The 25,932-nt window shown below is 34.0% G+C and overlaps 1 protein-coding gene across 1 annotated transcript in view; it reads right to left on the bottom strand.

Moving 5' to 3' along the window:
* AKT3 (AKT serine/threonine kinase 3) overlaps window positions 1-25,932 on the bottom strand; it is a 332,652-nt gene that overhangs the window by 285,284 nt on the left and 21,436 nt on the right. The window contains exon 2 of the mRNA XM_061187389.1: window positions 25,312-25,372. Within this exon, the coding sequence (XP_061043372.1) occupies window positions 25,312-25,372 (61 nt within the window). The remainder of the gene's footprint in view (window positions 1-25,311; window positions 25,373-25,932) is intronic.

Raw genomic sequence — 25,932 nt, 5'->3', positions numbered from 1 at the left:
ATAGACCATAATGATGTTAGCAAACAGTAACCTTTCCAAATGAAAGTATTAACATTACATTGGGAAGTACCGTAGAAAATCACCTTAAAATATAAACTGACTTTGTCCATCAACACAATAAAATTCAAAAGAGAGAAATTTAAAACAGTGTACTTAAGACACAGTATTGATTTTTCGCAAACATGGCTAAAAATCATTTAAGATCATAATGGATCACAAGTAACTAAGGGTCAGCAATAAAATGGGTTATGTAAAAAGCACTGGGATATATGGTTAGGCATATCATATGCAGAAAGTGTGACACTATGCTTTTTCTACTATAATGGTTTTCAAATTGTTTATATTGAGACCCAATGGTTCAAGCAATGTCTCCTCAGGCTCTTCAGTCTAATGAACAAAAATTAACATAAATGAAAACATAAGAACATAAACAGATCCTATAACATATACAGTGTGCCTGGGTATCGTTTATATATGTGCTTCTGGGAAAGTCAACATCATTTGTCAGTTTGTCTGTTTTTTGCATGCTTCTTTAATAATCATATTGCAAAGCTGTCCAAGATTGTTCAGAGGTTCTGAAAGAACCAAATTGGAAAACCCTGTGGGTAGGCAGGAAGTCTGACAAGCTTTCTAAACATGACTCCTTTATTTGAACATGAAGACAAGGAAGCAAAACTACTTGGTGATCCTAACTGGTTGTGATAGAAAACAAGAATGAGATTTTTTTTTAATAAGCTGAATAGATACTGTGTGCTTCCCTAGAGTTGAGAACAGAAAGGCCACAGGAGCAAAACTTCACACTCACAGTGTAGTATAGACATGCACAATCTTGAACAGTTAGTAATAAGAAGCCTCGTTAGTCCTTATAAAAACTCATTCATCCCTATAAAACCACAACCAATCTAGCAAACAACTAAAAACAGTATTAAGAAAATACCTGCACAAACTCTGGTGTAGGATTTCAGAAAAATTTAAAGCTCAATAGAGGAATACTACTATTTAAGTGTGATTAACATAGTAAAAATAAATCAACAATGCAAAGACAGTATTAATCACATGAAATTTTCAGGGTTTGTTTTTGTTCTAAAGGAGGTTTTCTCTGGATGTAGCTGTACAAATAAGATACCTGAATTAGAACGAATCAATCTTCGTAAACTTGTGAAGATTGCCTATTTATGTATGTCTGACTTTTAAAGCCCTGTATCTTGAGGAGTGTCAAGTTTAGACTTGCCATATGAGTCAGAGTGACATCTAGTGGCAACTCTGTTGAACAGTACCTATTTGGTACTTCCATCTCTTGTAAGAAACTACAATGAACAGTGCCCAGGAAACAGTGGGCACTCAAATACTGCTGAAGGAATAAACTACTCTACCGTTAGTATTTTAAGCTAATATTCCATTTCCCCACTCCCACTGAACTTCTTCCTTCCTTTTACTTACCATTTCTAGTCCTTCATTCTCTCCCTAGTTTCCCTGTCTACAAGTTCCCTTCCACCCTTACTCATTTGTCTTTCTCTAAGGAATCCTTGGTCAGTCTATATTTTTCTCATCTACTTTTTCTTTTACTGCACACATTTTATCAATCTCCACCCTTGGTATACTATCCAATCTATTTTCTGTGTAATTGTTCTGAGTAATAGTACATTAATTCATGAAACTAAGCCAAAGGAATACACTGTAATTCATGTAACCCTGGGAAGTTAACTCATCGTTAGTTGACTTGACCATCTAACAGGTCAAATTGATAGATGATTATTTACCAAAAGCAGACATCTTCTTTATTCAAAACCATCTCCTTCAAATGCCATCTCTCTTATTCTGTAATAAACTTACTTCCCAGAAAACATGGAAACTACAGAATGTAAATAATCTCAACTTCTCAATTCTCCATTTGAAACAGTCTCTTTATTTGGAATACCCTCGTTCTCTATTTCAAAGGAGGCCATATACATCCTCCTTTTCAAGGGCTATCCCCTGTTCTCGTGTCCCATTTTTATTGTTATCTATAAAAATTTTGTTATGTCAGTGACTATATATCTCTCTTGAATCTTCAGAATTTCACTGCATTTTGACTCTTTCCCTATAAGCTATGAACATGCTCACCCCATTCAAACATCATCTGCCTCTGACCTGCTGCAATCTGTTTTCTTTCCTTTTAGCAAAAAATAACTCAAAAGAATAATTTATAGTGACTTTCTCCATTTCTTCAATATCTATTCACTCTTCAACTCCCTGTAATTTGCTTATCATCACTACTCTATTGAAACTGGTCTCTAGAAGGTCACTAATGAGGCCATCAGTGACCTCTTTTCGGGCCTCATTCTTAAATCCATACATGATGTTGTGATAATTGCTCTCACTTGGCTTCTATGGCACAGCAATCTTTTTATCTTTTCCAATTTCCTTCATAAATCTTTCCCTGCCTACTTCTTCTCATATTGCCTAAATGCAATATGGCCTCCCATATACTTCAATATAAAGAGGCAAAGTATTGTTTCTATGAATAAAGTGGTTCGATTAGTAAGTGGAAATTAATTTGCCCATGAACTTAGCTCAAATTCACATTCTGCTAATCTGTCTTCCCTCCTTCAAAAAACACTGCTTTAAACCTCCTTCATTTAAACTTACCCCAATTATTTCCAATCATAATTCATTGTCTCTAATAAACCAAATTTTATATTGCATTAACATATATTTTGTCATCTTTAAATGTGTCCTAAGGCTTTTTAATTTCACACCATAATGGTTACTTGCAACTACTATATGCACCCCCTAACCTACCCCTCTCCTTTCCTCCAGCCCTCCCTTCCTTGCCCTCTCTCCCACTCACACAGACACAGACACAGACACACACACACACATACACACACTGTATTTTACAAGGACAGCAAGTTCAATGTCCTTGTCCTCCAATTGGGGTTATTTCTAAACATACTACCCTTTACACATTCGGTTCTTAGAAAACACTATTGATTAAGGCTGTCTAATACTTAGTTAACTTACTGCTAAGAAATAATAAAATCATACTTTTAAATTACTTTAAAAAAAGAAAACTTCCTTTTGTTTTAGTTGTTGGTACTCACACACTACTAGGTTATACACATATAGGAAATGAGTTAATGTTTCGGAAAAAACGATTATTAATTCTGAGCTACCTGACCCAATTTACTTGTGAAAATTGCTCTATAATATGTCACAACTCTAATTTACATCAAAGCAGGCATACATTTTTCAAATGTTTCTCAAAGAAAGACTAGTAAAGGGAAAAAAGAACTTCTAGAAAATTATTACTACAGAATCATGAAGAACAACACATTTTAAGTATCTATGCAACTTCTATCAATATAACATGAAGACATTTGCCACAAGGCAAATACCAAGACCCATTCATGTGACAGAACTTTTAAAGTGTATCTAAGGCAATTATAAATAAGTTGGACTTCTCCACCAAATGTTTGGATTTGGATTTATTACTCATTTAAGAAAGCTTAAATGAGTAATACACTAAGAAATACAATTATATTTAAATTTTATATATATAATACACTCTCATTTCCTTTTTTTTGGAGGGGGCAGTGCTATTTGCATCTTTTAAAATGATACAGTCTTTGTTTTTGTTTTGTTGTTTTCTTTTCCTCCTTAGCCTAATTAAGAGAAAGACAGGATATTCTGCTATGTGCCCTTGTTCACTGTTGAAGGGAGAATGGTGCTTTGTTGATCTGAGAGGTACATGGGGGCTCCAACTCAGAAATGCAAAATGGAGAAGGCAGAAACGTTTATTGCAGAATTAACTTTTGTCTACAGGAACAGGCCTGAGATATACATGGAAGAACTGAAACAGGATCCAGCCCACAGGGGATTGGGGCTGGGAGGAAAAGGGTGGGGGTGGGGGGGGACACAAAGAAAAGCAGGACCTAGATAGGTAGTAAAAGCTAAGTTCCTAGGTATCAAGGAGGTTTCAGGAGGTTGGCTAGCCTCTAGAAACTTCAGCCCAGGGGCCTACAACTGCTAAGCCAATCTGCTATTCACACTGATATTCCACCCAATCAAGACTCCACTGGCTCCAGGGAAAGGTGGGAGAACTTACTTACAGAAGCCTGGTTGGTTAATCACAACCAGCGGCTGAGCCAGGGCTAACGCTGTGTATGGGGTCTGTAACAGTGCTTTCTGGGTGACCTCTGTTTTATTATTTAATATAACTACAAGTTTCTTTACTTTTGGTACGAAACCAGAAGTCACCAGATGAGAGAATATTTTCAACTAAGAAAAAAATCTACGCAACATGGGAAGGTCCAAAAAAAGTGATACTTATCCAAAATGAAGCACATAAGCACCTGAAAGGTGTATCTAGTAAAGTGATATGGCATGGCATTTTAAATAGTCCTGAAATGTTGAGTTAATTATAGTGACCATGAGCAGTGCTTTACGAATAGCTTTGATTCTGAAATAATCTTTGTTCTTTGTATTTGATGATACTAATTCAGCCTTTTCTGTAGTTGATGCTATAAATGTTACAGAAATTATGTACTGTCCATGTTCATTACGTAAATTTCACATAATAATAGGTTTGTTAAATTAATTTTTCCCTAAAATAGACAAACTAATTAATCCTTATTAAGGATTAATCATTTGCCAAATTTAATTTTCTAAAAAACCTCATTTCAATTACACACAAGTATTAGATTTGGTGTTTTCAACTTTTTATTTTATTTTTTCAAACTCAATAGACTTTAAACTTTTTAGTATCAGAAACACTTTGCAGGTTTCTAAGTGGTCTTGTACTCTTTTAACTTCAGAGGTAGATTGTGGGTACTCTGAATGCTTTGTTTCAGAGAACAATGCTATAAATAGTCACTATATTTGAGGATGTCATCACAAAGGTCTATTTAACTTGGTTAAATACTACTAACCGGTACCAACTAAACCAGTCTTAAATCAAGGTCCTTCCAATGGAAGGGTGGGGAAAAGGAAGTTAAAGTTTTTATCCCTCTTCCCAGGCACAAAATTGGCAGTAAGCAAATATTCAAAATGGGCAAGCGTACCTTCGACATAATTCCTGCATCCTTTCCCCAATACATATTTTTCACCCACATTCTGCTGTTATTTCTATCAGCTTCAAGGTTTTCATGCCTTTTCCATCACGTTGTACCATCTTGACCGGCCTTAACTTCCCCAAATGCTCCATATTTCAAAGTTTACGATCTTTCCTACACCAACCCCTGATCTCAGCAAGGCAACAAAAAGAATGCAAACAGATTTAAAGGAGTAAGTGAAAAGCCATGCCTAAACCTTTTAAAAGATAATTTACAGTTTTAAATACCTTGGCCACTAACTTAAAAGTTATAATTTATGGCGCCTTAAGTAGTATAAGAAATTAAAATATAAGCAATGTTTAATAAAGAAAACAAGGGAATATGAAGATAAGTTGATACAAGAATAATCCTTGGAGATCAGTTTTTTATAAAAGACATAGATATTTGGTTTAAGAAAATTTTTTTCTTTCAATATACATACTTGATATTTACATAATATTGTTATTTGATAACCCCATGTTGATACTATCAAGGCTGGCATAAAAAGGAATGGTTTCTTCCAGAACAGATAACCATTTCATCATGCTACATTCTTCATTAAGACTCTCCAGCAGTTCTCTATTATCTGCTACATCAAGTTCAAACTCTTCAACAGGTTAGGAAATTATGTAGCAGCGTGTAGAACTGAAAAGTAACAGTTGAGTCATGTTAGAGAGAACCTCAAGTACTAAATTAAAGACTTGGAATCCCAGCTTTCTTCATGAAGCCTTCATAAAGTCAAAATGGAGAAATAACAATGAACCACCGCTTATATTAACATATGACAAAGTTTAGTACTTAATTAATATATTTCCTTGAATTATTCTCTACTTGTTTCATATATTGGTCTTTTTCCCAGAGTAGATTATAGAAGCTTGGAATTAGATTGTGAAGTCCTCATGTACGAGTTGCCTTATTTCTACTTGTTGTTCCAACTTGGTTATTAACAGTACACTCTTCTACTCCTAAAAGCCTCCTATTTTGTATGACACATTATATAGACAGCCTACCCTTAAAGACCATTTATTTTCTTACATCAAGTACCTAATATATAATCAATAAAAACTTTCATCTGTTTTCTGTATGGAGTTATCTTTTTCTTGGCTCTCTGTACTTTTCTTAATTAGCATTTATCACAGTTGATAATTATATATATCATTGAATATATATAAATATTTATAACAAATAAATACATATATTTGAATGATCACCTGTTTAATATCTGTGTCTGCACTTGATTTTAAGTTCTGTGATCAGCAGCACTTAACCAGGAGTAGTGATTTTGCTCCCCACCCCTGGTGGACATTTGGGAATATCTAGAGACATTTTTGGTTATTGCAAACTGGGCTGGGCAGGGGGGCAGGGTGGGGAGTAGAGGCAGGCTGCTGGTATCTAGTGGGTAGAAACCAGGGATGCTGCTAAGCATCTTACAATGCACAAGACAGCCTCCTATAACAAAGAATTATCTGGTCCAAAAGTGCTAAGGTTGAGAAACTCTATTCTATGAGGGTAAAAAGTTTGTCTATTTTGACTCAAAACAGACAATCTTCCCAGGGGAACAGTGTTTGATGCATATGAGATAATCAATAAATATTTGCCAAGTTAATGAATAAACACATCACTCAAGACCCTTTACTAATTCTCATACTGGCTCCTTACCTCCCTTTTGTCACATCTGTAAACTCACATGAGACTAGAAATTAAACATTAAAGTATGAATAAATCTTTGAAATGCTCTAATTACTAATATATTGATAGATTAGCTAAAGAGCTAAAAATAGTTTTTATTAGTTAAATGAGCTGCATGTTAATCATGTTCTCCATGTTATCAGAATTATTAATTATAAAGAAAACTCTCAGGATTTGCCACACCATTTTCTTACGAAGTATAGTCTAATTTTATTACAACAAGCTTTGCTTTAGGTTAGCCATTAGATAAGTTCAGGATATAGCAAACAATGTTCATAAAGACCAGAATAAAAGTTCTTACAAGACATCAAAATAGATTAGTTACACAGAGGAAATTATCAAATAAGAAACATATTGAAGATAATCGGACCTAGTTTCTCACTGCAAATTATAAATATAGAAAGGCCAAACTACAAGGAACTCTGCAGTATTAAACAGGAATTGAGATATTGATATAACAGAAATTAATATACATATAAATGTATATATACATACCTACACACATATGTATACATATATACCTATATGTACGTACACACACACACACACACACACGCACACACACACACACACACACACACTTCCTATATACTGAAAGGGCCTGAGAACAGTGGCACCCAATACGACGAACAAAACTACTATCCATATTTTAGGTTCTAAATATCATTCTCTATACAAAAATGATTCCTTGGAGCACACTGATCCCAGAGCTAGGGTAGGGATATTGCAAGATGAGCCTAGAGCATCTTGTGCAGATAGTAAACATGTGCTCAAAGAATGATGGAGACATTGAGGATTAAATGGTAGTGATTGATGTATCAGTATTAATTTCTTCATAGTTATACTCTTCTCATGTAGAATGCCCTTGTTTCTAAGAAAAATTCGCCAAGGTATTCAAGGGTAATGGAGCATCTTATACTCAAATGGATCAGGAAAAAAAGCCTCTGAGTTACTGTTCCAACTTTTCTGTAAGTTTGAAATTATTTCAAAATACAAATAAAAAATAAATAAAATGTGAAGGTTTTTACATTTATGTTCCTTATTTGCATTTTGATATAGATTTATCTTATTTAAATGGGTTCTAGTAATAAATTTCATTCATGTTATTCACTCAACAAATATTGAGTGCCCTATTCTATGATAGGCACTGGGAACATAGTAGGAAAAGTGGACAAAAATCACTGCTTTCATGAAGTTTATATTTTGATGGGGGGGAAATGAATATATAAAATGTTAGATACTGATAAGTGCTAAGGAGAAAAACATAAAACAGTGAAGGAAGGAATATAAAGAGTTTGGAGGGGATGGGGGAGCTAAAGTTTTAGATACGGTAACCCAGGATGGTTGTCACTGAGAAGGTTACTTTTAAGGAAAATTGAAAAGATAAAAGGGAAGCTAGATGCAGATATCTGGGGGAAGAGTCTTCTTGACATAGAGAACAGCAAGGCTTTGAGATGGGAACATACCTAACATGTTCCAGGAACACAAAAAAGCTGGAATGGTTAGAGCATGAAGAGCTGAAGAACAAGGGAGGGACAAGTAAGAACAAGGTCAGAGAGGTAATGAGGAGCTCCAGATCACCTAGAGCCTTCCCAGAAGGGACTCTGGCTTTCACTGAGATGGGAAGTCATAGGACGTTTCCGAACAGAGAAGCCACATCATCTGACTTAAGTTTTATCAGGATCACTGAGGCTATTGCTAGAAAATACAATAAAGGGGGACAAAGACGGTTTTGATAAGAGGGTAACGTTAATCAAATTTAACTTCTCCACAATAGCCAGTCATCTATTATAAAATACCATAAAAACCTAAGTGAAAACTAAGAAGTCATGTTATACACCATTTCTTTCCAAAATAATATGAAGGCTGAGGACTCACTTTATAAATTATAAAAAAAGGGCAAAAAACAGAATAAAAAAAATCAAGGTCTTGTTCCAACTCCCAGGTTTCATTTTTTTTAAATCAGTTAATTTATTTCCGGTATTACTAAAGTAATGTGAAGACCAAATCTTAGTGTAAATCTAAAAAATGTACTTAACTGAGAACATTTATTCAATCTTATAACAATTATAGCAAATGCTTCAAATATGAAAGAAAACACAAAAGAAGGGAAAGAGGGAGACAGAAATGTGAAAATCATGAGAAGGCAGAAGAAATTAAAATTAAGAAGAGAAAAAGGAAGGGAGGTTCCACTTTTGTAAATGTGAGATTAGGAAATTCAGCTGGATACTCCACCAAGAATAATTTTAAATGTTAGACAAAAGGAAGACTGATAAACTAACTCCCATGCTAAGCTGGAATCACAATGATTACTCTCTGATGGTAGTGGAAAACCAAAAAATAAACTAGATCTTACACAGATCTGCAGTCTAGCTTCATGACATCTGAGTGGACCAGCAAACCTCAAGACTTGAACTTAATTTAAGGTGTTCCCTAGATTGCTAATGCCTCCAAGGCATCTGGCAGATACAAAATCAAATCCCCTCAGAGAGAAGATAACATTATTTAAGGCTTCGTATTTCTACCAATAATTTTCAAATACAATGTTGAGTATACAAAGTCTATTTTCATTATTCCAGGATTCTGATTTGCAAATTTGTCTACTCACTAAAATTTACTTGTAATTCAAAAATCAATACACTGGGTGCTCTTGCAGTTATTTCCAGACACACAGAACAGACCTGAAAAAAAACTGAACCACCAGGTGAAATTGAAAAAGGCGATGCTGCCTTCTTGCTTCAGCTCTCCAACTGTAAACAAGTATCCTTTCCACGGTATACTTAGTGCCCCAATTTTCACACTTTTCTGCTGTTTGTTAATGATTTCACTGTTTAAAATGACCCACAAAAGTAGCGCTAAAGTGCTGTCAAGTGTTCCTAAGCACAAAAAGGCTGTCATGTGCTTTACGGAGAAAAAAATACAGGTGATAACTAAGGTTCATTCATGCATGAGTTCGTGCTTTTAGCTTGGAGTTCAATGTTAATAAATCAGTAACACATATTAAATGTCTTTAAACAGAAACACACATAAAACAAGGTTATGTATTGCTCATTTGATGAAAATGTGACCAGAAGATTGCAGGAAACTAACCCAAATCCTGCATTTTCTCTAGAAGCAATGATTCAGTTTTTGTGGCTACTTTATATAACATAGCAACCATGAATAACAAGAATCAACAGTATTTACAATGAGTACAATGAGTATAACAAGTGTCTTAGATGAGCTAAGACACCAGAAGCAAAAACCAACAGAAACAACAAATTACAAAAACAGACCTATAGGGATTCCAGATACTGAAATATCACAGAGTGTAAATAAAACAACAAGCCTACCGTGTTCCTGGAGATAAAAGTCAAATCTGAAATTTTCAGCAGTGAAATATAAAACTATGCAAGTGACATAGCTAATCTGAAAGACACAAATATAAATTCTAGAAAGAAAAAATACAATAACCAAAAAATAAGAACTCGATGGGTAAGTTTAATATTATGTTAGATACCAATACAGACAGAAACAGTGAACTGGGAAACCGTCAGAAGAAACTAGAATGAAGCAAAAAAAAAAAAAAAAGATGGAAAACACAGAAAGGGTACAAGATGCATAGAGTACACATAAGGAAGATTTTACAAGTTTTTTTTATTGTTATCCTAGAAGATCAGAGAGAGAATGGGTTACTGAAAGTACCTGAAGAGTGAATGGCTAAGAATTTTCCAGAAAGACATTAATCTACCTATATATTCAAGACAGTTAATGAATATTCAACCAGGATAAATAAGAAGAAATACATGTCTAGGCACAAAACAAAGAGAAAAATCTTAAAACTACCCAGAGGAAAAACAAGATTACTTTCAAAGGCCCAACAGTTACACTAACAGCTAACATTTCAATAGTTAATATTGGAAACCCAAAAATAGAGGAATGATATCTTCAGTGAGTAAAAGAAAATAAGTATCAACCTAGAATTCTCTATTCAGTAAAAAATATCCTTCAAGAATGTAGGCAAAATAAATACATTTTCACACAAAAATTAAAAGACATCAATAGATGAATGGATAAACAAAATATGGTATATACATACAACAGAATATTATTCAGCCTTAAAAAGGAAATTCTGCCACATGCTACAACATGGATGAAGCTTGAAGACATTATTCTAAGGTTTATAATAAGTCAGTCAAAAAGGAAAAACACTATAGGACCCCACTTATATGAGGTACTTAGATTAGTCAAATTCATAGTAATAAAAAGTAGAATCATGGTTGCCAAAGGACGGGAGAATGGGGAGTTATCAATTAATGAGTACAGAGATTGAGTTTTGCAAGATGAAAGGAGTTCTGGAGACAGATGGTGATGATGGTTGAACAACAATGTGAATGCACTAAATGCCACCGAACTGTACACTTAAAAATGGCTAAAATGGTAACTTTTATGTTATATTTTATCATAAAATAAAACAGTATATTAAAAAAAACTAAGAGTTGCCACCAGCCAGATGTACTAGAGGAAGTTCTAAAGGATATACTTCAAGAGGAAAAAAACACAATCCCAGATAAAAGATCTTAGATATAAGAATAAATGAAATGACAAATGTGAAAAAAAAATGTTCAACCTCATTAGCAATCAGGGAATGACAAATACAAACCACCATAAGACACTAACACACACACACACACACCCCATTTTGGCAAAAACTAGAAATCTGGTAATATAAAAGACTGGAGATGATATAGAGCAAACACTGTTGGCAAAAATGGACATTGGTACACCCATTTTGGAGAATAGTTTTTCATATTCTAATAAAGTTGAGTATATATATTCCCTGTGACTCAGTAATTCCACTCCTGGATATAAACCCTTATAGAAATGTGCACATATATTCACCAGGAAGACATGTATAAGAATGTTCAGAGTAGCATAGTTTGTAATAACAAATTAGAAACAACTCAAATGCCCCTCTGCAATAGGATAAGTAAGTTGTGGTACAATAACACAATGGAATACTATACAGCAAAGAAAATTAATGGACTAAAACTACACTAAATATGGATGAATCTTACAAACCTAATATTGAGTGAAAGAACTAAAACACAAAAGAATGCATAAAGTTCTATCCCAATTTACATAAACCAAACAAAAGGAAAAATTCTGTATTGTTTAAGGAGACATATATAACTGCTAAGGCTATAATATTGTAAAAACTAGGTAATTTAATACCATAAAAGTCAGGAGAACATTTACCTTTAGGGGAAGGAAAAGAGGATGTGAGCAGGACTTATGGATGGCTCCTGGGGTACTGGAAATATTGTTTCTTCATTTGCATGGTGACCAGTTGAAAGTTCAATTCATATTCTTTCATCTTACTGTAAGTCTATGTATGAAGCACTATTCTGGTCTAAATGTATTACAGTTTTAAACACAATAATTTTTTAAAGGAGAAAGGGAATATTAAGAGCTGAGGGGAAAAAAACTAGACCAAGAGCCATAAGCACCTATAAAGATGCTGATTTTATGTGTAACTTAAGAGAATCAGTTGCTATTTTACAATCACTCCTACCAGCAAGGTAGCTACAGTTCTGTGATATTAAAGAATATATACTACTATGGATTAAATGTTATTTCTTCAGACAATAAATAGGATGGATAGAATGCATCTTATATATTAATAAAGGCACCTAACTTTTATACCATAATACTTCTAAACAATTTACCCTAATAGTCCCAAACTGCACTGTAGGTACATGATGTGGTTTTATACTTTAGGTGGCCGATCCTGTCAGTTGAGAAAACACCTGGCTAACAAAGGCAATGGCTTCTGCCTAAGAATATGCATCCCCAGGTATGAAGGGGCCATGGTTGTGCTACATGCCCTGCCTAACTTCCTGCACAAATCAAAGCCCAGCAATCAGGTACTGGAGGACTAGACTTCGCTCACTAATAAGGTATACATCATAGTAGGTACATCTTACCAAATGAAACCTCTCCCCTGGCCCATGTTTATCAACCTGAGATGCAACAGGATATGATGAAGCACACTGAGGGAATTACTTAGTGAAGCCCCACAGCGGTCATATGTGGGGCAGACCTGTCACAAGGTCTTTACACTAGCTAACCTCTTTCTGGAATGGATGTCCCCCATACATGGCTAGTACTAACTTAATCCTTCAGGCCATCCTATCTAAAATTTCAACCCAGATGACCCCCACCCCACCGCTGCCAACCTTGATGTTTCATATCCTCTTTCCCAGACTTGATTTTTCTCTATTGTCTAACATATCATATGCTTTATGTATTTATCTTTATTTGCTATCTCCCTCACTTGTATGTGAGCTCCATAAACACAGTAGGTACTCAATAAGTATTTCTTGACTGAATGAAGAAATGAATAGATGGAGAACAGCTGGCAGAGATGAGACTCAGATCCCATTTTGGTAAGCCCTTCCCCTTCACCCTTGCTCCAAGTACTTACTGAATCCCAAATATTAAGTTTAAAACTTGGGAGTTGATAGAATATCTTCCCTGGCTCCTGAAAACTCAGTCAAGCAAGGAACAATAGTTTAGAAAGATTTCCTAAAACCCTGGGGGATCATCTGTCAGCTGCATCATCAATGTGCACCAATGAAGGACCTGTCCCAGTTATCTAAATGTCTGAGCCTAAATAAGACAGATCACCCCCATGACTATAGTCAGAGGTCTAATGATCTTTCTCTGTTCTATCCTTAACATTTAAACACATAAAATGACATACTACATGCAAAGCACACGGCACCATGCCTGATACATAGTAAGGATTTAACGTTAGCCACAAAGAGATACCATCTAACTTAAAGACAATTTTTTCAAGGAAAATAATATGAATGTATTTTAAAGAATATAGTTACATATATGCATTTAAGAAATGTAAGTATTTTATTGTTGAAGACAAAGTGCACAGAATTTAAGTTCCTTTATCTTAGAATCTTTCTTGCTGCCTGAACTAGTCCAAATCCAATATCTCATTAGAAATTACGATGCTAGGATAATTTCTAAAAGTCAAAATAACAGATTTTTGTCAGTATACCTGGTAATTGTAAATGAATAAAGCATCTACATTTTCCCCCAAGTTTCAAAAGAATAAATGTAATAGTTTCATAGTAATTCTGAGTTTCTGAGAAGTTCTGGCACATATTTAGTGAATAAATTACATGAAATGGATAGACTTTAAATATGTTTATTAATCTTTCATTCCAGAGGCAAAAAAAATCATTAATTCTCAGGCTAGATTGATGATCATCTGTTCTTAAAATTTTTCTTGTCAACAGAAAATACTAAAAATCATAAACAACGAATTTACTATACATACTTTTAATTGCCAACTATGAAACTCCTTTGTAATGATGTGATCAAGCTAACACACCATTTCACAGAAGCAAGGTATTTAGGGAAGCAAAGACAATGTCAAAATTATCTTTTTTATCTGACTTATGTATAATCAAATATCCACCCTCTACAGATGGCTATGAAAGCATCCAAAAAAAATGTTTCCATGTGACAGAGCACATCATGCTCCACAAAATGGACTGCTTTCCATACTATTAATAAGACTCTTAACATACTTTCCTTCAAAACCTTCTTTTTGATCATAAATCCCTTCAATAGTTACTAAGTAATTTCAGAAAATAAGATGTGAATGGTTAAAACACTGACCTCAGCACATCTGGTAACACAAATTATGCATGGCAAGGTAAAGACTGTTGACACTGTATTTAAAATGTAAATCTCATCTTCCAAAATCATTCACTAACTGTTCCAGAAACATTTCTAGAATGAACCATAACTTTCAGAATTGGGGCCAAGTTTTATAGTGAATTTTAATGTTGGCTTATGGATTTGATATCCGTCATTTACTTACTTTATGACATAAAGACTTACCAGAATAAAAAATATTTTAACAACTTATAAAGCAAAAAAATGCTATTTCTAAGTATAATTATTCAACTATGAAACCAAATCAAATATCAAATTTTCCTACTGAATGAAAAACTATCATCTTTCCATTCGTCATTAAATACTGCCTACTACTAGAATTATACGGATTATTACTTTAATTTTTTAAATTATCCAATTTAATGATTATTATTGTTGATAATTAACAAAACCAATCAATTAATTTCTAAATCATTATTTTACTCTACTGAAACTCTCATAAGTTCTAAAAAGTGAATAGTCTATTCACTAGGATTTTGTTTCTGGAGATTCTAATCACCATAACAATCTTACCAATTAAATTATTTAAAATTTACAGCACTGGAATAAATCTCTAAAGTCATTTTTCAAACTGGTAAGCTATATGCAGAAAATCCTGCTATCTTTAAGACTCAGTGTTCACAGATAATTAGGTAATAATCCAAATTTTAGAAATTTTATTAAATTAATGAGAAAGTAAGTGCTTTATTGTGAGTCACTTGAAAGTTCACCTTTACTACTTAAGGCTTAAGTTCAGAGCCCAACTGGAGCAAAATACTCCAGCAGTCCCCTCATGAATATTTGTCTTTGTCACCATGGGCTAAAAAAGCATGTCAATTGACAAGGAAAACTTTGCAACAGATTCAGAACAGGGAAGAATTCATAGAACAGATGTCCATACCAAAATTATTTGTAGGATACTCAAATTTAAATGAAAACAATTGTGGTAATATAAGAACATTTAGTAAATCAATTTGGGAGGTTTCTAGACACGTTAGATCCTCTAACTGTATGCAAATTTTTAAAGTAAGAATATTAAAAAATACAGTAATATTCTGAATAGATTAGAAACCAAAGGAATGTTACATTTATCTCATTCATAACTCTAGAATTTTCACAATACCTTTAAGGTTTAAAATTATATTCCTTTTCAGTTTATTTCATTTTAGATGCAAATACCACTTTTCATTTAATATCAGAAGACTTAGAAAAGCACAGCCTTCACATTTATTTTTCATTTCATCAACCGAATCAGCAGAATATTGAGACCAAGAGAAGTTAACTTGAACACCCTCCAGTGGCTGGCTCTGCAGCACAACAGAAGAATTTCCATCCTGAACTTATTTTACTGTGCATATTTTTGAATGATAGTTAGAAATTTTTAATTTATACACTAGATTACAATCATAAAAATTTTGGTAAAAATCCAACTTTTAAAAAAATGAAAAACTCTAAGTCACTACTTGTCTCTATTGCAAAATTCTTAACTCAGAACTTCCTCTACCAAGGTATTAGATACTATTTTAATAACAGAATGGTTATTTCCTTTTTAATCTGTTGTCGGAATCAAGCAGTATTCAGAAAGTAAGACTGGAAGGAAGGAAATTAGTCCAAATACAAATAGTGAATCCTTATGAGAGAAAAATATAGCTAAATTTTTTAAATATGTATCTAATGTGCTGTATGTATATCAAAGGTAATCACATAACATTGGGGGGATCTTCATTCAAAGGTAATTTGAGTTAAACAATGTGTACTGAGAGTATAATCCCCCAAACACTGGATTTTTTTTTAATTTACATTTTTTTTTTAAAGAGCATATTGTATTTTTTTTTAATTAATTTATTTTATTTATTTATTTTTGGCTGTGTTGGGTCTTCGTTGCTGCACACGGGCTTTCCCTAGTTGTTGTGAACGGGGGCTACTCTTCATTGTGGTGCACGGGCTTCTCATTGCAGTGGCTTCTCTTTGTTGCAGAGCACGGGCTCTAGGTGCGCGGGCTTCAGTAGTTGTGGCACGCGGGCTGAGTAGTTGTGGCTCACGGGCTGAGTAGTTGTGGCTCGCGGGCTCTAGAGTGAGGGCTCAGTAGATGTGGCTCACGGGCTCTAGAGTGCAGGCTCAGTAGTTGTGGCACACGGGCTTAGTTGCTCTGCGACATGTGGGATCTTCCTGGACCAGGGCTCGAACCCGTGCCCCCTGCATTGGCAGGCGGATTCTTAACCACTGTGCCACCAGGGAAGCCCCCGGATTTGTTTTTAATCATGTAAGTATAATACATGCATATGCTGAGGGAAAAAAAGGGATGTATTTTTAAGAAAACTTTTTACTAAATTTATGCCAATTCAGAGTAAAGTGTTCATGTTAATATTTTAAATATAAATCATTAAATCCTGAGTACTGACCTCCGGAGAGCTAAATTAATTTAAAAATACACAGTAACAAAGAACGATAATAAAAGAAAAACAACCAAAAAAGTCTGTATTTAACTGGCTGCTCAATCATTAGAAAGGTGCCCCATAACTACCATATGTTACTCAAATATGTTATCACACCTACAATTTCATCATATGTCTCCCAAGAAATTAATTAGCTCTAACTTTTTCAACTTTGACAAAAACGTCTGCATCAGTCAGATTACTAGCTGTTGCAAATATTTCAAAATTCAAAGCTTTCTTCAGCTTATATTTAACCTTTTAATTACTATTAATCATTTAGCAAAATGTAGAACAACAATCATTAGACAGATGTCTAATTTTAGAATTTTGAATAATGTAAAGACATTTATACACATATTTACTTTTGGTACACATTTGCTTAGCAATTTTAAAAAATAAAATTAATCTAAGGTCTAAAACTATTTACTGATACATCATTTCACAGCTATATTTAGGTTAAAGAAAAGAACAGCTAAAATTTTCATTTTCTCAAAAATCTAAAAAGTCATAAGAAGTTGAGATCATATGACTTACAGTAATAAATAAATTTAATGATTAGGAAACTTATATAAATTACAAAAAAGAAACCTAATAGGACATGCTCATTTTAAAGAGATTTGACAAGCTATCAGCAGTAAAAAGAAACAAAAGTGGCTAAGAAGGGAATTTTCATAAATATTCTTTATCACATGTTTTAAAAGGAGGGGAAAAAACCTATTCCTGTTTGATTTTTAAATCACTATCAGCTCAGGCTATCCTCAACCATGTAAACCAGCTTCCATCCCCACTATTTTATTCGAACTACTCTGTTAAGGCTACCAATAGACTTCTTAAGTATTCATTCAACAAATATTTATTGAGCAATGAACACAACAGACAAAAATTCTGCTCTCACAGAGCTTACCTTCTAATGGGAATGAAAGTGAAAACAAAAATAAGTAAATTGGTTGTATAAATTAAGTATAAAAATAGTGTATTAGTAGTGCTAAGTGCAAATATCTCCTAATTCCCTTGTTAACCAAACAAAAATCAAACAAACCACAAACAAGGAAAGCTTGTACTGGCTTCAGTAAGGCCATGTACAACACTGCTGAATTCTCCTTTGAGTTATCCCAGCTAACAAAATAATGGGTAATCTAAAAATAATCTCTATCTAGTAAGGAATTAGATTTAAATTCCAAAGTTACTACTTAGGTTGAAGTAAATATTCAAATTAATCAGAATGAGGGCAGCCATGGGAACAACCAAGAATATCCTGCTGGTAGCAGTCAGTCTTTTCTTTGCGGCTACCAAAGTTTTTGTTACTGCTAAGGAAAATGGCACCTATGAATTATACAATTTTTGAGCCCAAAAAACCTTAGAGATACCAGATGTCCTCTAGGAAGCTTTCCATGACCTCCGCAAGGATATTTAAGCATTTCTTTCTCTTTATTCCAAAATTCCATAAAAATCAGGAATGATGTCCTTATTTATCTTTGTATTCCCAGAACCTGTCTAATGTCTGGTAGAAGAGTTTGACTAGACTTTTTACCAATGAAAGTACTGTTTTAGAAAAAATCACTCTGGGAATTCCCTGGCAGTCCAGTGGTTAGGACTCCGCGCTTCCACTGCTGAGGGCCCGGGTTCAATCCCTGGTCAGGGAACTAAGATCCCGCAAGCACCACAGCACGGCCAAAAAAGAAAAAAAAAAAAAAATCAGTCTGATAACAATAAAACAAAGATTCAAAGTTTAAGGTTTGTAACTGCTGTGAAATTATTTGTATTATGTATAAGTACACTGCTCCCAACTAAGCAGGAAGCATACCCATTCATATTCAATAGGTACTTATTAAGGTCCTACCCTGTGCAAGGTTATATTAAAATACATACTTACATATATAATAGAATGTATATATAAAATGTGTAAGGCTGACATGGTCCCTACCATCACAGGAAATACATTCAAAGGGGGGAAAGATAGTAAAAAAGAAAATAAACAATAATTTTAGATTGCAATAAGTTCCATGACAGAAATTTACAGGGCACATTGATAGAGACTGTAGTGCTTTTATTGGATTCTCAAAGAGTACTTTATATAGGATGCACTGCAAGGGAAAGACAAGACCTTAGCTAGATATTACAGGATATTATATAGTAGGTAAAGAGATTAGAAATCCAATTCAATTCAATTAACAATTTAATGAATATTACTATGTCTCATGTACTATGGTCGCAGCATGAATGAAATCCAATCTTAGCCCCTGAAGAGTATGAATTCTAATAAGGGAGAGACATGTATATACATCATCTTGACTGTGGAGAACACACAGGGTTTAGGGAATCACAGAGAAGAGCACTTAGATGACCTAATGGTGGTTAGGAAATTTTCTAAAGGAAATGCTTAGAATAGGTAATAATAATGAAAATGCAAATAACATTTTGAAGGAAGAGTTAACAGAACAAGATAATAGGATGTGCATAGGAGGCTGAAAGAGGAGGAAGATATGAATATTTCTAGCCTAGTGATTTGAAGAAGTCTAATAATTTGTCAATAGAGGAAAGGTGAAGGGGAATCAGTATTAATGAAAAAAAAGATGAAAATTTTGAAAATCTGAATTTATCATGACAATGGGATATCCATGGGAACATTTTAAATAATCAACTAGAACATCAAAGAGAGGTTCTTTCATTGACTAGTAACAAATATTTGGGATTCACTAATACATACATAATGTATGTTTATGATGTCATGCAGCATGACAGCAGAAATAAGAGTTTGCAGAGAGAACAGAAGAGGCTCAAGAACAGAATAAGGATGAGATATAGTCGCATGTAGTGGATATCAAAAGATAATGTGTCAGTAAAAGAGCACTCCAATACAGGGATGAACCAAGAAAGTCAAATGTCAGGGAAGCCAAGAGAGATGTGTGTTCAACAAGGACTGGTAGCCCATAATGTTAAATGATACAGACACTCCCATAAGGCGAAGCAGAAAAGCCATTGAATACGGTAAAAGGACATAACTACTGGCTGTGAAGTTTTACCATGCCTAAGTCCTAGTTAATCATAATTAATCACAACGAGGAACATAAAGACTATGAACCACATTCTCATAACATCAACTTTATCATTTTATAAGCATACCCAATACTTATTAGAAGAAATGAACACTGTATATAAGCAAATTTTAAACCTATGTAAAAGAGTAACAAATTAGCTATTCATTTCCAGCAAGAGATAACTTTTTTAATAATTTGTTTTCATATGGAAAAATTTCCAAGTTAAAAAATACTCAATAATACATATTAAAAAGAAAATAATTCTTTTCATTAAGAGATATATGAACATGCATATAAAGTGATGTAACTTCTGAGATTTGCTTCCAAATAATTTAGGAAGTGAAGGAATAGGTGGGTATATAATAAAATAAGATTGGCTATGAGTTGGAAATTTCTGAAGCTGGTGTTGATTACATGGGTGGTGACAATATTATTCTCTCTACTTTTGTATATGTTTGAAATTTCTTCTTAATAAAATACTTTATTACCTAACAGCAAAGAGGAACAAACATTTGTATTTATCCCAACTCTATAGCAAATAATGCTTACAAAGATCTGAAATTAACCTCAAACTGTCAAAAGGAAAGAAAACAGTAGAATTTTTATATGAAGGAAGGTTGAAAACTTGGCTTATAAAATATACAAATAGATCAAGGGGAGAAAAAAAAACCAGCATAAACAAATTATAGAATCTAGCTCTGGTTTCATGAAAATTTAAAATTATAAAATGTCATACACTAAAATTTTTAAATATTTAGAATCAAATCATGAAAAATAAATGTTTTCCCCAGAAGGTTAAGATATATAATTTTTTCATAATACACATTATAGGATAATTAAATTACTCAAGGTAAAAGATCTGTGACAATCTTACACAGTGCCAGAGGTAGGAGCCCTATACCTGTTAGAACTAAAATTGGCTTTAAGCTATTAATTCTGATATATTCGTCCCTGTTTCCTAATTTCCACTATACCAGTTTTTTCACCTACGTAACTTCAATTCATTCTTCAGGTCTCCATTTAAATGTTACTTATTCCAGGAGGCTGACCCCCAACTCCACACAGTAGGACAGAATGTCATACTGTATCCTCCCATGGAACCCTTTATTATCCCTATCATATTAACAGTTCATTTTAGCACCATGAAGGAAAGGACCATGTCTTTTAAAAACAAAAAAATTATTGAGATATAATTCACATACCATAAAATTACCATTTTAAAGTGTACAGTTTTGTTTTTAGTATTAATATATTCACAAGGTTGTATAACCATCACCAGTAATTTCAGAACTTTTCATCATCCTAAAAGGAAACCCTGAACCCATTAGCAGCCATTAGCAGTCACTCTCCATTCCCTCTTCCTCCTAGCCCTGACAACCACTAAACTACTTTCTGTCTCTATGGATTTGCCCATTCTGGACATTTCATATAAATGGAATCATACAATATGTGGCCTTTCATATCCAACTTTTTTCACTTAGCATAAGGTTTTCAAGGTACATCCATGGTATAGCATGTATACTTCATTACTTTTCTGGCTAAATAATATTCCATTTTATGGATTATTCCATATTTTGTTTACCCATGCAACAGTTACTGGACATCTGGGTTATTCCCACTTCGGGGCTTTTATGAATAATGCTACTATGAATATTCATATACAAGTTTTGTATAAACATATGATTTCAATTTTCTTGGGTATATACCTAGGTACAAAACTGCTGGGTCATATGATAACTCTGTTTAAGTTTTCAAGGAACTGCCAAATTGTTTTCCAAAGCAGCTGCACCATTTTACAATCCCACAAGCAGTGTATGAGGGTTCCAATGTCTTCATATCCTCATCAACACTCTTCATTATCCATCTTTTTGATTAGTGCCATCCTAATGGGTGTGAAGTGATATCTCATGTGATTTTGATTTGCATTTCTCTGCTGGCTAATGATGTTGAGCACCTCTTCATGAATTATTGGCCATTTGTGTATCTTCTTTGGAAAAATGTCAATTCAGATCCATTGCCCATTTTTAATTTGGGCTGTCTTTCTATTATTGAGTTATAAAAATTCTTGATATACTCTGGGTACTAGACCTTTATCAGCTATATGATTTTCAAATATTTTCCCCATCCTGTGGGTTGTCTTTTCACTTTCTTAAGAGTGTCATTTGACATATAAGTTTTTAATTTTGATGAGGTCCAATTTATCAATTTTTCATTGGTTGCTTCATGCATTTGGTATCAAATCTAAAATACCACTGCCCATTCCAAGATCACAAAGATTTATGCATTTTCTTCTAAGAGATTTATAGTTTTAGCTTTTATGTTTAGGTCTTTAATCCATTTTGAGTTATTTTTTGTATACAGTATGAGGTAGGGGTCTAAATTGATTCTTCTGCATGTGGAAATCCAGTTGTACCAGCATCATTTGTTGAAGACTATTCTCCTGCAGTGAATGGTCTTGCTACCTTTGTCAAAAATTTACCAGAGTTGTATAAGTTTCTCAACTCTCAGTTCTCTCCCATTGATCTATGACTATCCTCCATGTCTCTTTTTGACTATACCTACCTAACACAGAACCTGAAATATGAAAGCACTCAATAAAGATTTGGTAGGTGAATAAATCCCTTGTCAATAATAAAATGATTAAAGTGTGAGTTGAGCAATACCTTAGGGAGCATTATCCTAACCTAGTATTTAAAAAGCAAGAAACTGAGGCCTAAGAGAGGTTACCTGACTAGCTCAAAGGCAGAGAACAAATTACCTAAGAGTCAGAGGCAGGACCGGAATTCAGCTTTCCTAACGTCTGGTGCAGGGCTCTTTCCATAATATCATGCGGCTTCTCAACTAAACTGAATTACCTTAACATCTGCCAATGTGTCTGCCTATGAGAACCAGCATGTATATTAGAGACAGACAGGCACGTATCCTAATACTTAATCATAGGGGAACTCTTCATAAGTATAATTCACCAAAAAGCCTTACAATCAAAATGGGCCAGGAAATAATTAATATACCTCTGAATGCAATGTTTCCCTCCAGACAACTGTCTTCTAACTTCACTTTCAGCTCAAGAACATAGCTAGTCATACTTTCAGTCCTTAGGTTATTCTAAATAGAAGAAAACCATTTGTGTAACAGTAAAAATAATAAAGCAATCAGGCACCTAGTTCCATTACCCTGCTCTCCTCACCATTTCCCACCATCATTGTGATGCTTCACTAACTGTTGTAAAGAATGTAGAAATAGAGCAATCATCATAAATTTAACTTTCCTCTACTATCCAGCAATTAGTCTGCCTCTCTCCAAAAACCAGAGAAATTTTACAGCAGCAGAACAGAAAAATAAAGGGAAACAAGCAGCTACAGGAGAAGCCTTCTAAAATATGGGGGATGTATGATTTAGAGATAAAGGGAAAACACTAAGTGTTCAAACTTAATACTACATTTATGCATACAAGTAAGGGAAATGCTGTCCGTGCAAATGTTGTGTATACAATATGTATGAGCAGATCATGAATTTTCCTGTAGTCAAGAATATATTCGGCCTTCAGTTTAAACTACCTCTTCTCAAAATCTTTCCGAGTCACCCAAGCACAATTAACTTGTCCTTCCATACTGCACCCACTCTTCCTTCTACACGACTCCATAACTGTAATGATTATAGCGTATTTTAATAGTTAACCTCACAAGTTTGTCTCCCTTCTAAACTATCGTCTCACTGAGGGCAGAAACCATGTGTTTTTAGTGTTGTGTTCAGCGTAGAATTTAGCATAGCCCTGGCACATAGCAAGCACTTTATAATTCTTTGTTGAATGAACATTTTCAAAATGTTTTGTAATACTGAACATACCTGTTCAAAAGTATCAATAACGAGAAATGTATTCATTCTTGCTGTGATAATTCCCAAATGTTACAGTTCACATATATACAGTTGTCATATTGTATATACACTTAGAGTATATGTACTTAGGAAGTATATGTCATACACTTCCTTACTCTAAGTACAAACTTCAAAGTTGGCTAATCTGCTAAAAACAAACAAATCTAACTCAATACGTTTAGAGCTGAATGTTGTAGTGTTGACCATCTCTGCTAATAAGGCAATTTTATACTCCTAGCCAAAAACACAATAAAAAGTTCGAGACTAATCAACCACAAGCAGCAGGATCTAAGTGGTGCCTTACGAAGGAGATGGGGAACCCTCTCTGTAGAAACACGTAAAGGAATTCTTGAGGGCAAGATACTTTATGTTCACCAAAAAGAATTATAGATTAAACAAACAAAAAAAAATGACTGTCAAATACTGGTCTACTGGTAAATGTAAAATCTTTGGAGTCTGAAAGTCCTGATTTTAAGATGTGCCTCCGATGTGACCTCTTTAGGAAGGTCACTTCACCTGTCTGTGCCTCTTTCAGTTCCTCTTTTGTAAAATGTGAATAAGAATGCCTATCTCACAAAGCTCCCTGTGAGGATCAAATGATACTGTATAAAGGACCTGGCACAGATGCTCAGACACTAGCATGTAACAGTGTTCGTTCCCTTCCTACCTGGCAACAGGTTGTCACTTAAGGAGCAGAGTCAGAAAACTCTCTTGGCTGAAAACATTTCTCCCAACAGATGTCAGTCAATGTTTCAAGTTTCACCATAAGGAAATTCTGTTTGGATTTTCAAAAGCCCCAATTAAATGTTAAAAAATCTGCTATTTAATGTATCTATTTGTCTTTCAAAGATAACCTGTCAAGGCCCTAAAGTACTGGGGGATTTCTTTTGATAGAGATAAAACAGGGAAAGGCCTATGGAGGATAACTCCTAAATGAGGAGGTTGAAGGAAAAAGGAAAAAGCAGTGAAAGGGTCCTAGAGACAAACTTTTTCTACTTTATAATATTACAATCAGTCTCATCTAACTACATACCACTACATACACTCATAGACAATCCATAAATTCATCAGTAAACCTGCATGCCAATTTAAGGTTATATTATTAAGAGGTGAAATTTCTGTTATTAAAACAAAAAAGGTAAGTCCCAAACCACAATTTAATGATGTATTTTTGACCACTATTACCAAAGAAAAGATGTAGTCTGGGATAAACTATTTGCTCTATGTTCCTGCAAACTGTCGACTGTGTGCTCACAGTGTGAATTTTGATAAAATCGTAGTACAGATGACATGATAGCTATGTCATATAAATTATTAATAAATTTACATAAAGAAAAAACTCAAAACCATTCCATTATCTTTACAGACCTGACCAAGACAATGTAATGTCCCAACTTACACTTCAAATTTATTCCTATTATTAAGGTGCAACCACTACCACTTTTTTTCCAAGTCCAGCCCAAATTCTCAGTCACTCACCCGCCCTCCATCTTATGAATCCTGTGCTTCCTCTCCGCCTGTGGGCTCCACCAAAGGGACTCTATAAAGTAAATGTGGAGAATTATTGCCAAAAGTGAAAGAATTAGAGATACTTAAAGTTCTAGAAAGGCTAATAAACCCTTGATTCATTAACTTAGAGAGGAGAAAGTAAATCCACAAGCTAGAGGATAGGAATATATTATACTCCAATTCTAAAATGTCAAAATATGTCTAAGATTCAAAATGTCTGAAACAGAACTTTTCAAAATCCAGCAAAACAAATTTAGTATTATTTGTGGATGAAGATATAAATGATACTTCTGCCTTCCTGGGCTCACAGAAAAACTCATCCTTATCAATGAAATCAGAGAAAAGAAAAATAAAGATTTGAATAAAAACAATTAAGAATTGCATTTTAAAGATCATATACATATAAAGAATATTAAAGGTTCTCTTTTCTTCTACTCTTAGCATTTTTATGCTACATCTATAAACCTAACATTTGCATCCATCTTCTCCTGTCTCTTGATAGAGTGAAGAAAGCACCTCTAATCAGAATGCCTGCAATCCTGCTCTTCTTCCTACATTTCCCTTCATAATTAATATGATCACATATCCTCC

Source organism: Eubalaena glacialis, chromosome 3 (genome assembly GCF_028564815.1).
Source record: "Eubalaena glacialis isolate mEubGla1 chromosome 3, mEubGla1.1.hap2.+ XY, whole genome shotgun sequence".
Lineage (NCBI taxonomy): Eukaryota > Metazoa > Chordata > Mammalia > Artiodactyla > Balaenidae > Eubalaena > Eubalaena glacialis.
This window is presented reverse-complemented; position numbering and strand designations above follow the sequence as displayed.